The sequence below is a fragment of the Chinchilla lanigera genome, unplaced genomic scaffold (genome assembly GCF_000276665.1).
Source record: "Chinchilla lanigera isolate Chin_1 unplaced genomic scaffold, ChiLan1.0 scaffold00006, whole genome shotgun sequence".
Classification (NCBI taxonomy): Eukaryota; Metazoa; Chordata; class Mammalia; order Rodentia; family Chinchillidae; genus Chinchilla; species Chinchilla lanigera.
In genome coordinates this window covers 7,153,830-7,173,247 of record NW_004955407.1, presented here as the reverse complement: position 1 = coordinate 7,173,247, position 19,418 = coordinate 7,153,830, and the positions used below count along the sequence as shown (strand labels likewise).

At 33.0% G+C, this 19,418-nt stretch overlaps 1 protein-coding gene across 1 annotated transcript in view; it reads left to right on the top strand.

The window, feature by feature from the left end:
- Cadm2 (cell adhesion molecule 2) overlaps positions 1-19,418 on the top strand; it is a gene marked incomplete at its 5' end in the record, with an annotated part of 285,487 nt that overhangs the window by 182,594 nt on the left and 83,475 nt on the right. Inside the window, one exon of the mRNA XM_005375539.2 lies at positions 14,496-14,674. Coding sequence (XP_005375596.2) covers positions 14,496-14,674 — 179 coding nt within the window. The remainder of the gene's footprint in view (positions 1-14,495; positions 14,675-19,418) is intronic.

Below are 19,418 nucleotides of genomic sequence, written 5' to 3'. Positions count from 1 at the left end.
TTCTGCATAAGAAGAAAGATTTTAATCTTTAGGAAGATAGATCACATACTATGGAGCAACAGTGAGGTCTTGTGAAGAAACAGTTACACAGCCATTTTGGAAATGCTTGAGAATTGAAGAGAAATCAGATCTGTGCATGTTAATGCATTTCTTGTCAATATAATTGGATGTTTTAAATATCAAAATTAACCCAGTTTACACTGAAGGTTGTAATTTTTTAAAATTCTTGTAGGAAATTCAAATATTTTACTGACAAAAGTTCAAGAAATAAGAATTTAAAGAGAAATTTTCTATGTTCCATGTGTATGTGTAATTCAAAAAATGGAACTTTAAGCAAGAAAGTATTATATTGAAGAGTTTTATATTGTTAGTTTCCTTACCATAACATGTATCCTTTAAAAAAAAAAGGTTTTCTGAAAATAGTTATAAAATCTAATTAGTCAAAAGAAGTGGCAAAACCTACCAGACATTTATGAAGATATCATCTCATCATATAGATGAGTGAAATATTTTCCCCAAATGAGAAAACATGATTTAAAATTTATAACATAGAGCTATAATAATAGAAAAGTCATGTTATTTGATATAAATACAGCATGTTTGAAGAATGTCTTTTTTCTCATATTAGAATGTGTTCTATTTATTTATCAAAATTTATGTTTATATTCAGATAGCGAGCCTACACTGTTAGATTTGGACTGCCTGGTTTTGCATTATTAATAACCGTGATGTTCATGGTCTTAAGCCACTTAACTACATCAATTTTTTTTTCTTTTTTGAATTAATAAACTTTCTCTTCAAAAGCAGTTTTGGGGTCAGAGAAAAACTGAACAGAAAGTACAGAGGATTGACCTGTATATCCTGGTCCCAAGTTACCCCTAGCATCCCTTGCTGTACCCCATACCAAAGTGCTGCATTTGTCCAAGTGCAAGATTGTACATTAGCCCATATTTACAGTAACAATGTCCATTATTCACACTAGACTTAACTCTTGCACAAGGGGTAATTTTTACCTCTCAAGTAAAGAATAAATATATATTTAAGTATAAATAACAATATTTATACTTAAATATTTATTTAAGTATAAACGACAATGTATGAAATGTCTACCTCTGAGCAATTTCTTAATAAACTGTACCATGGGGCTGGTGATAAATTGTTACTTGATCAAGGAATTACATGTAGTATATCTCACCAAGTTTAATGTTTAGAAGTGTTAAGTGTATAATGTATACTGGTACTAGACTATTACAGTAACTCTGAAAACCATGTTATTGTCTTAAACACCTTTCCAGGCTCTGAAATTCAAGATTCCGAGTGGAATAAAGACATCCAGGACAATGTTTTCTGACTTTGAAAAGTATATTTAAACACTAAGAAACTGACACTGTATGCATAGCAAAACTAATGGAAAAACTATGGGATATTTTAGTCAGGTAAAAAGGAAAATAGTTACAAATGGGAAAATTCCATGCCACAGGAAAAATCCCTTCACTAAGTTATTTTTAGTTATGGTAGCAAAACTTTTATATAATTTTTAACAAATGAGAGTGTCAAAGAACGAGCCTTGGTTGCTCAAACGTGTACAAGACAAATCTCTGGAGCAATGATTGGAATGCGAGAGCTCACTTAGCCAGTTCTGACAGAGAACAAATGCTGGAAATGAGGAAGACCCTGAGCAACCCAAGCAGGTGGCGTGGTTCTCCAGTGGCTAAGAATCAAGAGTTTGTGATCAATACACTCTTGCTTTGTCATTGCACTCCCAGGTCTCTCTCATTCTTACCTGTTTTACTTAAACTATAAAACTACCGTGTGGGAAGCCATTTACAAACACTGTTATAACAATTTCCATTCTGTACATGGGAAAGGTGTTTTCTGAAGGTTGTATGATTCTTCCAGTAATACATGGTTAATGGTAAAATTGAGATTAACAGCACTGATGACTGTACAGGTGTGTCTAGTTAGTGTTTCTGGTTGTCCTGTTACACTGATTTTTCACAATATCCCCATGATCAGAGCAAGAATTCAAGAGCTTTCATTAACTTTCTAGACAAGCCCAAAATTAAATTAAGGAATTGGAAAATTTACGTAAAGACAACATGTCTTAGTCTCATCTGAATATTATCTAAAAAGTTTCTTGAATACATTTAAATACATTCCAATATTTTTGCCTACATTTTATAATTAGATGAATAATAATAAATGTTAAATTCATTTATTTTTAAAAGTAGATTACTTTGTATTCTAAATTTTAAATGATTTTATGCTCACCTGCAAAGTAATCTCAACGTAACTGTAGTGCCAATTCAGTATAAATCAAAGGAAAAAGTTAAGAGGTTAAATAAAATAAGCAGGAATTTACTAGAAAACACTCTTGCTTAAGAGTGTATCTTCCACCTTAAATGTTATATTGAATTTGTCACAAAATAATTGACAAGGTAAACCCAATGGATGAGTTGTTAATATGTATTAAATAGTATATAATAGTAAATATTATAGAAATAATAATGAACCCTTATAGAGCATTCAGGCATTTTTAACTGTGTGATTTCTTATCTAGAGAGAGGTAACACTGTCTCAATTCAGTAAAAATTAAAGGTAATATCATCTTTTTTTATATACTGTTTTCAAAGATATAATATTGGGAATTAGCTCTGAATTTCCATAATGAAAAGAATTCCATGTGCCGTGCTTCCCACACGGATTTCCTTTCAGAAGCACATATGGTCTCCTGCTTCCATCTCATGGCTTAAACATTTAATCACACGTTGCCTCTCTGGATGCGCACAAGTGGTTATCTTGGAAATGAGACCGGATATATTAAGTTTTGTTTTTAAAACACGAAGCGGACTTCTGGTAATCTCCACTGCTGTTATTTAGGCTGGGCATCTGTGGTGTGCTGGCCACTCAATCATTTTCAATTAAATGTTCCAATGTCTTGTGAAAGTCCCATAAGAGCTTGCAGAACCATGATTGTGGATCCATAGAGGAAATGTACTCCTCGAACATTTCCAGGTAAGCAGCTTTCTTACAAAAAAAGTCAGTTATTTTGAAGGATTATGTAAATATTCAGCAGAAACCCTTACACAAAATGTTTCAGTATACTTACGACACAAGTGTGGAATAATGCTGGCATATACATTGGCCAGACTTTTAGGGTATGTAATTTTGGTTTAAAGACCAATAGTTTTAAATAATAATGTGACTGCCCTAAACCTTTTATCTAAAGCACTATAAATATCGAATGTATATTTGTGTAATGACAAAATCAACAAGGTGATTGTAGGAAAATTACAGAAACAAAAATCACCCCTAACACACCGTTTTTAAAAGCTGAAATGTTATGAGTTTACTAAAGAAAACATTATCCTATACTTCCATAAGTAACTTTCACTAATATTTGTTTTTCTTTTTGCAATTTTTTCTATATGTGTCACAAATTTGAAGCTAATATTCCTCTGGTAGTGACCAGCAGTGCTTACTGAGAAGTAAATTTTTGTGCCTCTGTACCAACTGTGAAATATTTTGCCTGTCATTTGTGTACAAATATAGAGAGAATAAAACACGTACAACAAAATTAATTCAGAATCACAATGATTTGGTAATTTTCCATTAATAAGTGAATGGAAAATTGTTATTCCTTGAAAACCTGTTTGTTTAAAGAAACAATCTAAAAGAAAGTTTCTGGCATTACACATTTTTTACATGTGGAGAGTGCGCAGTCTCAGTTCAAGAATGACTTCAAACATATAGTTGCCACTAAGTTTTAAACTTGGAAAAACATATAAAGCAAGTAGTTTCACAAATTGTGGGAAATATGAACATTTACAAGTGGCTCCAATTAAAATAGGCACAGTCTCTCCATGATTGATGAGGGCCTTAAAGTCCAACTCTTGCAAATTCAGTCTATATTGATGCCTCATAACAAGAAAAGGGAGAGGAAAAGGTAAACATTCTTCAGAGGGAAGAAAATGGAAGAACTCCGAAAGTGTCTGTGGCCAGCACAATCCACTGGAATGTGGGCATGTGGACTTCGAGGTGCCACACAAAACTATAAATAAAGGATGAAGTAAGTGACATGATATTACCGAAGCAGGAATGAAAAAATCATAGCTTGCCTGTGTAAGGATAAGAGAACCCATGGAATAGAGGCTGCTTTACAAATTGAGTGCTTTTCAGATTACAAGTTGTGGCTTGTTAATGGGTCATAAAATCAATATGGATAGCCCTTTTTATAAACCAACAAATAGATAGGAAATTCTGTAGGAAGACATGAAATTATAGAGAACAGAAGAAAAGTGAGATTAAAGAAAATGTCACACAGTATAAGAGAACAAGACGTTCTTGGGCACATGTGTTTGTGTTTTATGTAAGGCTGTCAAATATGTTCCTTTTCTAAGCACCACCTTGAAAGTTTTGAAAATTATTGCATTAGTCGTAATAACTGTCATAAAGCTGAGAATTGGGGACATTCAGGGAAATACCTTGTTAAGACTTAATCACTTCACTTCTAAAACCACACTCTACATAAATGTGTCTTCAAGCCGAAGAGATCTTACAACTAGAAAATAGAATGTCACAAAGAACAATTTGTTTAATAATGCACAAAAATTTGATCCTTTCTGAAGGATTTCACCCAAATGATCAAATATACCTTAAAAATTTTAAGTTTCATATTTCAATTATCATCAGGCTTTGCTTATATGGAACGTTTAATTTCCCAGCTACCAGTTAAATGATGTGCGCCTTACTATTACCTTCCCAAGACCATTGGTTTTAATATTAGAAAAGAAACTAATCATACAGCACAACCAGTTCAATAGCGAGAACACAATGTTTAATATAAGTATTAGAATTTATAAGGTTAATCAGCACCACTTTAGAGTAGTGGAATTAATGGTTTGTAAAGTAAAAGTTATATGAAAAGTCTAACTGTATCTTTGCAGCATATCTGAATCAAATGGTCTTCAAGCTTCTAAATTGTCCTTTTAATATACACAGATTGATAAAATGACAGATTATAAGAAATTCAGACTTAAAAATCTTGATTTTAGAAGTCTGAAATTGTTCAAGAGTCTACCTTAATAAGGGAGAATTTTAAAAGCTAAACATTTTCAAATAAGTTGAAAAAATCTTATTTAATGATGATCATTCTTAAATACAACATAGAGATTTTAAGCTCAGTGTACATATATATAGGTTCTTATAATTGCTTGTATGAGGGAATGGATGTTTACTCAAGATTTCTTGATCATTTATCCAAGAATTAATATTCTGCACTCATCGTGGGAAATAAATGTTAAGTATAGATAAGGCCAGGATAATTGATTTTGTTCATTAGAAAGTTCCTTCAAGATCAGCTTACAGGCGCCAGGAACCTAGCTCAGCGGCACAGTGTCTGCCTGGCAAGTGCAAGGCCCTAAGTTCAATTCCTGGTGCTGAAAAAGTAAAAAACAGTCACTGAAGTATTTGCCTTGATGTTGAATATTTTTACTTGAGTTAAAAGCCTGTCCTTCTTTCAGGATTATAGCAACATCATTTTTTCTGGTAATAATCTTTTCTGTCTTGTGCCATAAATTGGCTAGAAGTATCTCCTGTGTGTTATGACTACTTTACATATCACAGTTGTTACAATAATCACCAGTGAGCGCCACAGTATCAGTACACACTGCTCCAGGATTTCAGAGGCACTCTCGGATGATGCCATCATTTTTGAGCCTTCTAAGGAGACAATCGCATATTGTTGCTTCCTGTTTTAACTATGAGGTTCTAAACTTGGAGGCCAAAAAATGGGGCTTTCACAATCAGGATGAAGTAGCATATATGATGGGATAATTCAGAATGAAATCTATTACTTATTTACTGTTGAGACCTTAAAATATGAGTAAGGCAAGTGTTAATGTTATTGTCCATTTTATCATTTAATATAATGAGACCCTTCTATTGATACTGCTAATAGTGCAATACTACATTTTGAGAATTCCTAGGAGTAGATAAACTTGGAATCAGTGATTCAATTCAAAAGCTGAGGAAGCAAATTAAATTTGAATTTCTCATTTCAGTCTAAATTCTTTTACAACCATATTAAAATGCCTTTTTACCAGTCACGAGTAATGAAGATGATTTTGGAATAAAAACTTTGATGGTCAAAAGTTTTAACAGAAATCTACAAATAAGAATCTACAAATAGGAAAAAATCATTGCTTTTTATAAATGGATTGTTTAGAAATAGAGAATAATATATCTATGCTGAGCAAAAATAATACATGACATAAGGATAAAGCAGGATGCTGAAAAAAATTCATCTAAAAGTCACTAAAAGAAAGTGAAGGTCAAACAAAAAAGCTGAAGAACTGCCTAACTCTTTTGCACATACATACAAAGACACATTTATGAGTCAATATAAATAACTGTAATGGGCTAGAAACACAATGGAAATGCATACACACACATATATATAATTTTTCACAGATTCTATATATGTGTATATCTGAATATGTATATTTAGAGGAGAAGTTATGGTCTGGGGATATTAGTGGTAGAGCACATGCTTAGTGTGTGCAAAACTTAGGTTCGATCTCTACATTATAAATAATAATAAATTAAATAATTTCTTTAAGATTTTACCAAAACTGGATAATATCTTCAAGCCTATATTTTCATTTCTCTTTTTATTTATGCCTAGTGTTATAGATCTAAATATTAAAAATATGAGAAGAAAGCAAATATAACAAATGTTATTAAGATACAAATTTAACAAAAATACCTATTTTAACTATTTTGTTATATAGTTATGGGAGCATAAACATTTCAATCTAATAATTTGTACTTAGTAATATTTTAGGATGACTTTATTGTAGGAGGCATAATTTCACAGGCAGAAAAACAAAAAATAATTGTAAAAGCAGGAGCAATTCCAAGAAACAATAATAAAATTTACTTTGGCTTTAAAATCACCTTGGCAGTTTCTCTTCTGCTTGCTTAGGTGATGATTTTAGGAACAGTGTTTAATTGAATAAACAGTATTCAATCTCTCCTCACATTTTTTTAAAAGCTTGATGTTCTGTTGAATATTCATGGCACATGGGAGGTTGGATATATCTGGGATAGAACTTAATCAGATAAATAATGGCTAGGGAAAGGAAAAAGAAATGCCCACAGTGTAAGAACAGTTAAAGAGAAGGGAGTTGGGTGGGAAGAGGGATTAAAGAACAGAAAGAAATGCTCAGTTCCTTAGAATGGGAGGTTTTGATGGTTTGTAAGAAAATAATGAGCTGAACACATGACAAGTTATGATTGGGAAAAAAGCGACTTCTAAGATAGTAGAGTATAATGGTGACTGTTTTTAATGTTGGACCATGGCTTAGTAAGGCTAACAAAGTAATTATTAGTTATGAGAACATCAGGGTACTGAGAAGATAAGATACTAGATCAGTTCTTAGGTGAGCATTCAGGGAATGAATTTTGAAACACACTCTTTTTTTTTTTTTTAATTTTTTTTTTTGGTTTTTCTCCGGTACCGGGAACCGAACTCACGACCTTGCGCTTGCCAGGCAGGCGCTTTTGCCGCTGAGCTAAATCCCCAGCCCCTTGAAACACACTCTTATAACTGTCATTTTATTCTCTTTGAATTTCTGTTGGTCTTCATTGTTTTTTTTTCCTAATATCTTTGGAAACAATTGGAAGTATTAAATAATCTACTTTTTTGTTTCCCACTTGATTTGAACACATGCTTGGTTCCAATCTTGGCAAGAAATTCCAGTCCTGTACTCTGTCCTGGTTCTACTTTCTCATTTCCTTATGGTTCAATAGATAATGTTTCCTGATTCTCTTCTAACCATGGAATTCATCATGTTCAATACTGAAATAATCCATTTTCTTTTTCTCCTACCACTCAGTCTGTTTTCCTCCTGATTTTCTGTTGTTGAGGTGTTCGTTAGCTGATTATGTTGTTGTTGATTGCCTTCTTAAGGTTATGATTCACCCTATCATACAGACTAGATGCTGTAAAAAGAAATTCTCCTTTTTCAGAATTTGATGCTTTCTGTCTTCAAATTTCTATTTATTTTCCCAAAGCTCTTTAATTGTCAATTTTGTACTTTCTTTCATTGTTTGACTAGCTTCATCTAAGTTGGAAAAATTTTTCAAATTTGTTTTCGCTCTTCAGAACAGTGTAGATCATCTCTTTATGAAATTCCTTTTTTTTCAGTTTCTACATTAATAATTGTAAAGCAAACTTTGAGCAAGACAGCTCACTTATAAAAAGCATAAAATAATTTTATTAGGAAGAAAGCTTAAAATTTTCAGTTGATCACTCTGAGTCCTGAATTACTTATTTAAAAGTATGGGTTTTCATCCTACTTTTCTACCCCAAACTCTTACTTCTTCGATTTTGTGTAGATCCCCTTTGTGACCAGAATATTCTTTACCACATTTTATACTGTTTTCAAAGTCAGTGACACCATCAATTTTCTGTTTATACTAAACTAATATAATTCTAGGTTCAACTTTTTGTCCTACAGACTTCACTGTGAAATGTTATAAGCATTTTTGTCTCTGTCCTTTTATATCAATATATATTTAGCTTTTGTTTTTATTCTTCCCAACTCAATTATTATATTAAGTTCTTTTAATTTTACCCTTACTTACTTTGAAATTTTTAACCAATACCAATTTCACCTACTAACCCCATTATCTTTGTTTTTGTTTTTTTGTTTGTTTGTTTGTTTTCTGCTGCCTGAAATCGAACTCATGACCTCGCGCTTGCCAGGCAGGCGCTGTGCCACTGAGCTAAATTCCTAGCCCCTAACCCCATTATCTTTTCCTGGCATATTTAAATTCCTTCTCAACACTATAGACTTGCAAATGTGAATATACTAAACAGGACTCAGTTTTCTTGAGTTGAGGTCTTTCCCATCCATATCTAAGGATAATAACTAAAAACTATATCTGTCACAAAGCCTGTTGTAAGGTCCTAATATATATCATGGTAGTTTTCTTAAAGCATGAAAGAAATTGTAATCTTTATGAAAGTTAGAACTTTTTTCACTTTCCAGGAAGAAAATATCAGAAACAGAGTAATTAGATCTTAAAAAAGTCTTTCTCACAATTAAACTTTCAATCATATCTATTCCCCACTTGTGGAATTCCAAATTTAAGGAAAAACAGATGAGATTCTTCACATGGTTACATGATACATAAAAGACACAGTTACTAACTATAAATTCTTGATTTGCCTTGAAGAAAAGAAAATAAAAACAAATATTTGTAAATTTCTTTCTCTTCTTTTTGAGTCAGAACAATATGTTACCTCGGCTGTTATGTCAGTGACTTATTTGTCTCTTCATTTGGAGAAGTAAATGTAATTTTTATAAGGTTAATTTTCGTTTTAGAACCCCAAATATCCTGTGCACATGAGGGATAACTACAGAATTTACTGGGGATGTCAGCACTTAGGAAAGGAGCAAGAGTGGAGAGTGTCCCCAAGTTTCCATAATGGTGTGGGTTTGCCCATACCAAGAACGGCAGGATAAACCCTTTTCTCAGGAGGCAAGAACCACAGGAATAATTTTCCATAATTGAAGTACTTGCGCCTTACTTTTCTTCAGCGTGAGCCTTAAAAAAGATTTAAACTATGAAAGGAAAAATTTCATTCTCATTAGTGTCTATAGAGTGAATGATCTCACGTAGAGGTGGAGAGATTAGAGGAACTGTGACTGTGAAATAACCTCATAGAAGAAATATGCAAGAGACAAAGAGTTTAGGTGGAAATCAGAAATTAGATTTGATTACTAATCAGGATCAAAATATTGAAAAAAATGGCAATTTAAAAAATGTATGTTACTTCTTATATTAATGTATAAATAAGTTGTGAGAGATACTGAAAAATCTCCTGTTAGATATAAACAAGAACACTGATGTAAATATTATTAAATGTCTGTAAAGAATGGAAACTACTTTACCAGGGTCTTATGTAAGAATAAATGTATAAGCATATTATTTTTTCTTTTTACTCTTATTTCCTTGTTTCCTGTGGCTCTAGGAAGTAACTGTTGAAAAATGTCTTTAGGTACATAGAAGACTGAATTTTTTTTTTTACCCCTATAGATGTGATAGAAAGAAAAACAAAATCAAATTTCTTCTCAGAGGTTGGGGATTTAGGTCAGCGGCACAGGGCTTACCTGGCAAGCACAAGGTCGTGAGTTTGATTCCCGGTACCGGAAAGAAAACATAGAACAAAAAAACCAACTTCATCTCATACAGACTTCCAACTCCTAATTATTTGGGACTTAAAGAGGGTCTTTCTGTGTAGACTACCTTGACCTTCTCATTCTAGAATCGTAGATTATCATTTAATATCTCATGCTGTTTGCACTATACTTTTACTCACTTGCACTTTTTGTCTAGTTTCTCCTCTTCTTCAGCCTTATCACATAAAAACTGTAGGTTGGAACCACTTTTAAAATGATCTTTCTTGGATACTGAGCAGCAGGGAGCATTGTTATTCATTTGGAGCCAGAAACTTATTTCAGGGTTTCAATTACAAAAAGCCTAGGGGCCCTCTTTATTAAGATGAAACATAAATTGTATCAAGATGTGCTAAACCACTTAATATTTTTACGGTGAAATTTGAACATTTTAAATAGTAGTTGGGAATGTGTATAAGGTCTTCACAATCCATGCGTAAACTCTGACCTCCATTCCACTAACATTGCATCATGGGGTCCTTACTCCTGTGGCACCTGACAAATTACCTCACGAAAGGAAATCAAGAGTCCTTGAATTTTCTTGTGTGAAGAGACATACTATGGCATTTTCTTGTGAATCCTTTTTTGCAGGTTTTTCTCTCCCTTAGGCACAATTTGTTTTTATTTCTTTGTTTTAGTTTTAGAAAAAGTTTTAAAAACAGACTGACAACTTAAATAATTCACTTAGCCCTTTATTTTCCTATACAATTAAAAATACACATCTAAATTTAATTACATATTTACAGAACCATGTTTTTTAGTTTCAAGTGACAGCTTGTGAACCTAAGTAGAGAGAAATCATGACAGTTTGGATTTGGGATGTTAGTTTTATGTGTATGAAAATATACAGGCATGTGTCTATAATTATATCTCTGTGCACTTAAAAATTCTGACTTCAAGAAAATACTATCTCTTTGATATAATAACTGTATCTTTTTGAATAGAATTATAAAGATGAGTGTTCTAAAATTCAATGTATATATCAAACATAATTTTTATCTTATTATTGATCTTATATGGCTTTATAGTAAAGACAAACCTCCTTTATTTCAGTTATGCTACAAATTATAGTTTCATTTTACCTGCTGTGCCTCTTCAAGGGATGTTAATTATTTAGGTGATAAAAGCTTATCCAAACTGTTTTAAAATATGAATTAGTAAAAGCAAATAGAAATCAGCATCATTAGGTTATATGAAGCAAATTATAAAATATTAATGGCTTGGATTTAGTCAAAGAGACCATTAGAATGTATTGTCAATATAATTGGAATGATGTCAGTTATATTTTGAAAACATTTTAATATGTCTATTAAATTTAATATGTCCATTAATATTTTAATGTCTATTCTTCATTTTTAAGTTATATAACTAATTTTTAGAAATTTCATGGATGCAGTTCTAATATAATAGTCTTTCCTTCTTTACCTTTTCTCTCTGTAAAGATAAAAAGAAAAGCAAATATTTTACTATTTTCTACTAATACACTACAACAATCGTGCATGCCTCCCCATGTTTGTAGCAGCACAACTCATGATAGTTAAGTCTTGCAGGCAGACTGTGTGCCATCTGTGGATGAATGGATGCAGAGTGTGGTATTTACCCACAGGGGAGTACTGCTCCGCCGTGAGTAAGGCTAGATAGACTTGGGCCACTTGCAAGAAGGGCGATGCACGTTGGGAGTACAACGTTAAATGAAATGGGTTGGACACACAATCTCAAACATTAAATTGTTTCTCTTGCATGAAAAGTCCACATTATAAATAAAGAGCAAACATATAGAGCATGGAACTAGGGAGAGGGATCGTCCTAAGTGAGAGAGGAATGGGAAATGGAGGGTGCAGGGAGCAAGGGGAAGGAAAGGGAATGACAAAGGAAATTGATATATGTTATGTGCAAGTGTGAGTTTAAACAAGGAGTGTAGGTATTGTGTATTGTAAAAGTGTACTAACACACACACACACACACACACACCATCTCGTCACCAAAATATATGTAGCAGGTTTTTTTCCATCACCAATCAGTTACTCCAGGGACACTACCAGAGTGGGCTATAATTTAGTCAATTCCTGACAGTATCTACCCCAAGGTCGTGTCAGATGTCCCAGGGTCCAGCCCCAGGGATGGTCTCCACTTTAGAGGCCGATGGTTAGTAGTAAATTGTCAAGTGTATTTCTCATTTACCAGCTAGTAACTCATGTTTCCAAGACTCCCTTCTTGGGTTTGGAAAACTTGCCAGATGCCTCATCAAACTCTGGGAAATCATACAATTAAGGTTACCCATTTGTTACATAGGATCTTACAGAGGACCCAGACAATCTGAAGTGAAGAAGGTAAAGTATTTTAGAGAGGATGTGAGAGGCATGTCTTCTCCCAGAAGTCCCACATTCTGGAACCTTCAAATGATAAGCAACGCAAAACCGTTTTGAGCCCTGCCCTTTCAGGTATTTAGGAAAGTGTTATTACACAGTTGGACACTGGTAATAATCTCAACCTTCAGGCCCTCTCCCACTCTGAGAGGGTCACAGGTGAAACTAAAAGTTTCCTCTAATTATGTAGGCTCTATTCTAAAACTATGATCACTGAATGTATCTCAGTAGAGTTTCTCATAGGAGTGCCTCATTAGAGCAAACGGTAGTCCTATAATCCAGGAAACTCCAAGAGATTCAGGTTCATTGTAAGGAACTGAGATAAATACTGAATATTTGAACAAAATATTCTCCTAGCACTCCTATCTAAAGAGGCTCAGGAGCACTGTGTCAGGAACAAGAGGCAGGAAGAACACATATATTTATTATATCATAGCATTATACTCCCTGCTTGTTTTTAATATCTAAACACTTGATTAGCAATTCTTCAGCCCATCTCTAATCTGCTTATTTGAACATTTTGTCAGTGTTTTTGTATTTCACTTGAAAATTTTGTCCCTTTGACCATTATTTTCAGAAAAATGTATTTTTTCTTATAGATATCCTACCCATAGACATTGGTTATGTTCTAATTACATACACTGTAACAGAATACAAATTCAAAACGTTTATGCAGTGAAGGAAGGCTTTTCAGAAAGTTTTTCAACAATTTAAAAAAACTAACTTTAAATGAGAAACTCTTTGCATGGAGAGACAATAAAATCCATCGCGCTGGAAAGCAACAGCTAGCGGATGCAGTATGGACTGCGGAGTTGGTCTGGGCTTTGAGTGCTTCTCTGATCATCTCTATTCTTATATGCAGTAAGTAAGGGTGTAAGACATATTCTCGGAAATGCTCTTTCAGAATTATAGAAATATATGCAAAACACTTATGACAGCTACTATCCTAAGCACATGTTAAGTATTAATAATCATTCTTCTTATTAACAATTATTAAAAAGCTAAAACATTGGCCATAAGACCGTACAGTTTTCTTATCCTTTCTACCCTAAAAGCAGTGAAGGAGGTGGAGAGTTTTGCTCTTGTTCAGCCGTGCTTAACTTCACCACTGCAAAAGTTTTAGTCACAAGCCTTAGGCAATGTCTTCATCCTATGAACATCGCTGTGTTCCTGTGCATTTTGAGGTGGTCATGCATTCACTAGGCAATATCATTGTATACAGCCCCTGCTGTGTATATGATTCTTTGCAGCTAAAACTCTGTTATGCAGTGCATACTTACATTTTATTAAAATAAAAATTCAAAAATTTCCTCCTGTAGAATGAGAAAAGTGAGAGAAGAAAAGGTCAGGTGGTTTAAGGAAAAGCTGTGTCTAATGATGGCCCCAAGTCCAAAGATAGAATTTCTGTTACTTCTGAGAAAGACTTGGTACAGTAGCGCAGGAAGAGTCCTTCAATGTGAGGCGGGAGCCATTAGCAACAGGTCTCTGGGCTAGCAGGGCACCAGCAGGGGCTGCTGCAAGGAGCAGAACTTTAGTTCCTTAGTGCTAATGTCTATTTTAGATAGAGCGAAGGGTGGGGAGGGGAAAGGAAAGGGGACTAAAAAGAACTAAATTGCACTATGCACACGTGTCAACTTCCCACAATGAATATAATCGTTATATACTGCAAACACATACTGATAAAATGTTTTACAAGTGAAATTGGATTTGCCACACCTCTAAATCCTTTGAGTGAGTGGAGAGTGCTCCTTTGGTTGACTTGTAGCAGTTAGCATATAGTTATGCATGAATGGTTGAGACATGTTCATAACTTGCCTGACTTAATTCATGAAGGATGTAACATTTACTGTTTCCTATCTCTATGCGTGTCTGTCTCCGTTAGGCCAGAACCTGTTTTGTGGACAAAAGACGGTGGAGAGTTACCAGATCCGGATCGCATGGTGGTGAGCGGCAGGGAGCTGAACATTCTTTTCCTGAACAAAACGGACAATGGTACATACCGCTGCGAAGCCACGAACACCATCGGCCAGAGCAGCGCTGAGTACGTCCTCATTGTACACGGTGAGCACCTTTCTGGAAATACTAGATGTGAAAGGATGGATGACCAGGAAAATGGTTGAAATTTGTCAAAATCTTTATAACAATAAGCAAAATTAAAAAGGGTTTTCTTTTTTTCAGAAGGACTTCCCATAAACATATCTACAAATTTTTCATTTATTATGTTCCAAGACCCAGTAATTAAACAAAATCACAACATACAATGATTTTTGCAAAAACCTTCTTATAAATATTTTGTTTAACTTATGGTGGTGGTTAGTAAATTATATTAATAATTGTCTTTAGATTTTATTAATAAATGCTTTAGTCTTAACCTAGAATCGTGAAAACTATTACTTAATCTAATTTCAATTGTATTATAAAAAATATACTTTAAACTATAACTGGCTCCAAAAAAAAGTAGTTTGTCACTGAAATATGGCAAAAGCAGCACTATGTGTGAAATATTAATGATTCATTTCTTTTGTTATTTTAAAGATAAAAGAATAAAAACATATTAACAAACAGAGATAAACAAAACAACACCAAAACAATAGCAATGACACAGAATTTTAGACAAGGTGATAGGAAATTAGCAATGGTTATTGTATTACATATTGTTATCTTCAATTTGGTTACTCAGCTAAACAAATATAGGCATGTAAGATTGATCAAATGATTAAACATAAACTAATTTGTTATAAACAATAATTTGACATTTCTGTAGATATTTTTCTTGACAGCATTTATCTCACAACTTGTTGACCTATAACAAAATGCGAAGAATTATCAAAGTAAAAAAATCATCTTTTTTGTCAGCCTTTAGAATTCATAGTAGTTATTCATAATATAGCTTTAACATACTGTGAGATGAAGCTGAGTTTTATGAGATTGATAAATTCTTCAATAAATAAAATTAGACAGAATTTTTAAATGCAGTCTTTCTCACTATTTATTATATATATATGAGGTAACATTATGAATCTTCAGGAGAACCCATGACAGACTATCACAATTCCTTCACGAGTTTCACAGAGTGAAACTTTTCTTGGAGAATTATTTTAGTCTATGTATTATTACAATAACATAAGCATTATTGGATAAAGCAAAGTGCTGTAATAAATCCACTGAATCTTAGGAATCATGAAGAATGCATTTATTTGCTCTCTTTCCCATGAATCTAATAGAATACTGTAAACTAATCATGGATGTGTTTTATAGTTTTCTTAAAAAATTTGGAAAGTCAGTCCTAAATCTTCACAAAGATATTTAATTTTAGAGGAAATTAATCTAATGTATGTATTTTTGAAAGTCTTTATTTTGCTATGATGCTGGCAAAATTAAAGTATGAAGTAAATATATAACATTGCTATGTTTATATAGTTTTGCAAGATCTTTATAGTTTTAATACCACATTTCTATGGTAGGCAAATAAGGGCAATCAGGGAATCCTCTCCACATATAAACCTCTGGAAAACAGTAGAGCCGTGTTAAATTTCTAGTATCTCTAGATACTAGAACTTTCCAAAGTTCAACTTTGGAAAGGATTAACCTAATGGAATTAGGATGATAAACTGGAATTGCTGTGGTAAACCTGTGTAGACAATCCCTACCATTCTTCCCGCTAGGGAGAATGTAATAACCACTGGGTGTGTCAAGATGACAAATTGAATTCTTCTGGCAGGGGGTAAGAATAGCTTCTGCTTTAGGCCAACTGCACGTTTAGAAGATGTGTCCACATATGTTCATTCTATCTGATTCACTCTAAATTTTCCAAGAATTTTTCTCACCTAATAGTCTCTGACAACCTAGAGGTATGTTGTATAGCATGTCACATTGCATTGAAAGCAATACAACATAAAAATATAGAAAATTAGAAAGGAAGTGACAGAAGAAATAATATACTCAGATAAAAAGTATGTCACTTGCTTTTTTAAAAAGTAAATCCAGTGAGAAAATTCATATACTTTCCCAGTGTTTACAAGCTAGTCAACAGCATGGTTTCCTAAATAGCTAAGCTACTTTTAGGTAGTTGGCAGTTGACATATTTCTAATAAATACTTCTCTGAGCACTTTGTAAGAAGTCATTTTTGGCTTTGCTTTTTGAACTCCAATTCATTGAAAGCACCCCATAGATTAATGCTATTCATGCTGCTAGATAAATGCTGTGAAGTTCAACAGTAGTTTACCTAGGGTTATTGACACAAGTAATGAGAGGCTCAATGAAACAGTGAAGCCATATTACACTGTGTTTAAAAAGGGCTCCAATTGGGTTCATTACAAACTAGAGTTCTTGTTCCCCTTTGCACAGTGAGTATAATGTTTCATTAGTCACTGGTTGTATAAATATAAAAGCTACTCTCTTCTGTTAATGGTTTGACTGTTCCAAAACCACACTAAATGATGAAATTTGAGTGGCATTTCAATGTATAATGAAGGCTGTATGCATTTCGGAATGGAGTGATAAGCGATCATTTGAGAGAACTTTACCCTTTCATCTTTTACACCAATGTTGATTTCACATTAGCTGTGATAATTTAATATAGCTGTAGCATAGAGGGTTTTCTGATGAACTGAGACCCATGGCTGAGATTACTACGGTTGCCTAGGTTCTACCGATCCTTAATAGAAGGCTGAGGCCTTTGTCATGAAATCATGTGTAATCTAGATACCATGCTAATGGTTACATTTTATTCTCTGGTGTTAATGGAAATGCACTATTTAAATATTACCACATTTAATTGTTAGTAGTGCTGATATTTTTAGTTACCTACAATGCAGGAATTTTTCTCTTCCTAAATATACCTTTGAAAGTATATTATTGTTATTAGTGCTGATATTTTTAGTTATATAAATTTATATATATAATTATATACAATTGTTATTAGTGCTGATATTTTTAGTTACCTACAATGCAGGAATTTTTCTCTTCCTAAATATACCTTTAGCATTAGAACTACAGATGGTTGAATAAAACTGCTAGTCTAAAATTCACCATCAGTGAAAGGGGTAACAAAAGATGGAATACAAATAACTGTAAGGTAAAAAATTTTACCTATGTAATATTTCCACTGTAGAGGGTTCACTAGAAATGGACAATTACATTAATAAACTTATGAATGGAAAATTAACCTATTAAATTAGTAGCCATACTACTTAATTCATGTAAGCCTAGTCATTTGTTGTACTTTGTATCTTTATAAAAGTGTTGAAGTTCCTTGATATTACTATTTTTATGTTATATATGTATTTAAAAACATCAGCCATAATTAAATTCTTTTGAAACATTATGTTCCCATGAAATCAAGACAACAATTCATTGATTCAGCAAATAGATATTTAGTGATTACCTTGAGTGCAGACACTATGAAGCAAAGGTGAATGGCATTCAAGAAGACTGTAGTTTAATATGTAAGAGAATTTATGGACTCAATAATAACACAAAATAGAAGTCACACAATTATGTAGTCACATAATCATGTAGATGATCACAGTTTATAAGTGTATTCTGAGTCTTTGAAATTTCAAAAAATTGTAATAAAGCTTCTGTTTTCTTCACAAATAAATGACATATGTCATAAGTGGATGTATCCACCATAGTACCAGGTATGTAGATACATTATAAATCTAACTAACATTATAATACTACTAGTATCATTATACAAACGCCATCTCAACTCCACATCTTCCTGAAGAGTTGCATCCAATTTGTTGCCATAAATCTCCCTTCAGTATTTTTCTGTTATTTTATAGGAATAATTATAAAATAAATGTTTTAAATTTTAAAACATTGTAATAGTAATAATATGATTGCTAGAAACATCTTTTTTCAGTTTAATGAATGGTATGAAGGTAGTAACTGTGCCTTTTGAGCTTTAAAGAACCAGAAGACTGCTATATCCATTTCGCTTAGATTTCATTAATATTTAATGGCAAAAATACTCAGATATAAAAATCTGTACAATCAGATATACAGACTGACTGTTGCTGAAAACCAAGCTTCCCAGTTCTGCTGCTCATTCCAACATGTACCTCATTCAGACATGAGGTAAAATGCAAGTTCTTTTTCCCCTCGGGTGCTGATTCTTCACTGCAGTTAACTTGCTTACCATATCAGAAAAGCTAATTGAGTCATAGAGAGTTGCCTTTTCAACTTTAATAAATATTTCTAATCCATCTGTTGTCTCTTCCAAATACTTAACCTATATGCACAAGATAAATACAACTACTTTAGGGTCATTAATAATTTATCTCCCATTTATCAAAATAGTATATACATGAATGAATATTGCCATAATGTTGAAACAGTTTAGAAATCTCACAAAATAATATTGTAAATTTGTTTTTAAACTTACATCATCATATAACTAAGCCACCATGATGGCCTTAGACACACCTTTATTACAAGGACATATCTTACACGTATCCATATCATCATTAGCAATATTCTAGAAGCTAATGAACACCCATTACAATAAAATAAAAATAGTATTTGTGTGCTTCATAGAAAATGTATAACTAAACTAAAAGTTGGCAGCTTTTATAACAGGAATTTACTACTACAATTATCCAGAAACAAAACATTTGTTTTGTTTTGCATTGGAAGGCTACATGAATTTTTTGTTGAGTTGTACTATTAGGCAAGGTGATCCTTCAGATCATTGGGGAATAAAAAGACTGGATATTTGAACTCATATCAGTGGGTGTGGAGAAGGAAAAAGAAACATAGATAATGGACAGATGTACAGCCTCGCAGACATTAAAAAGG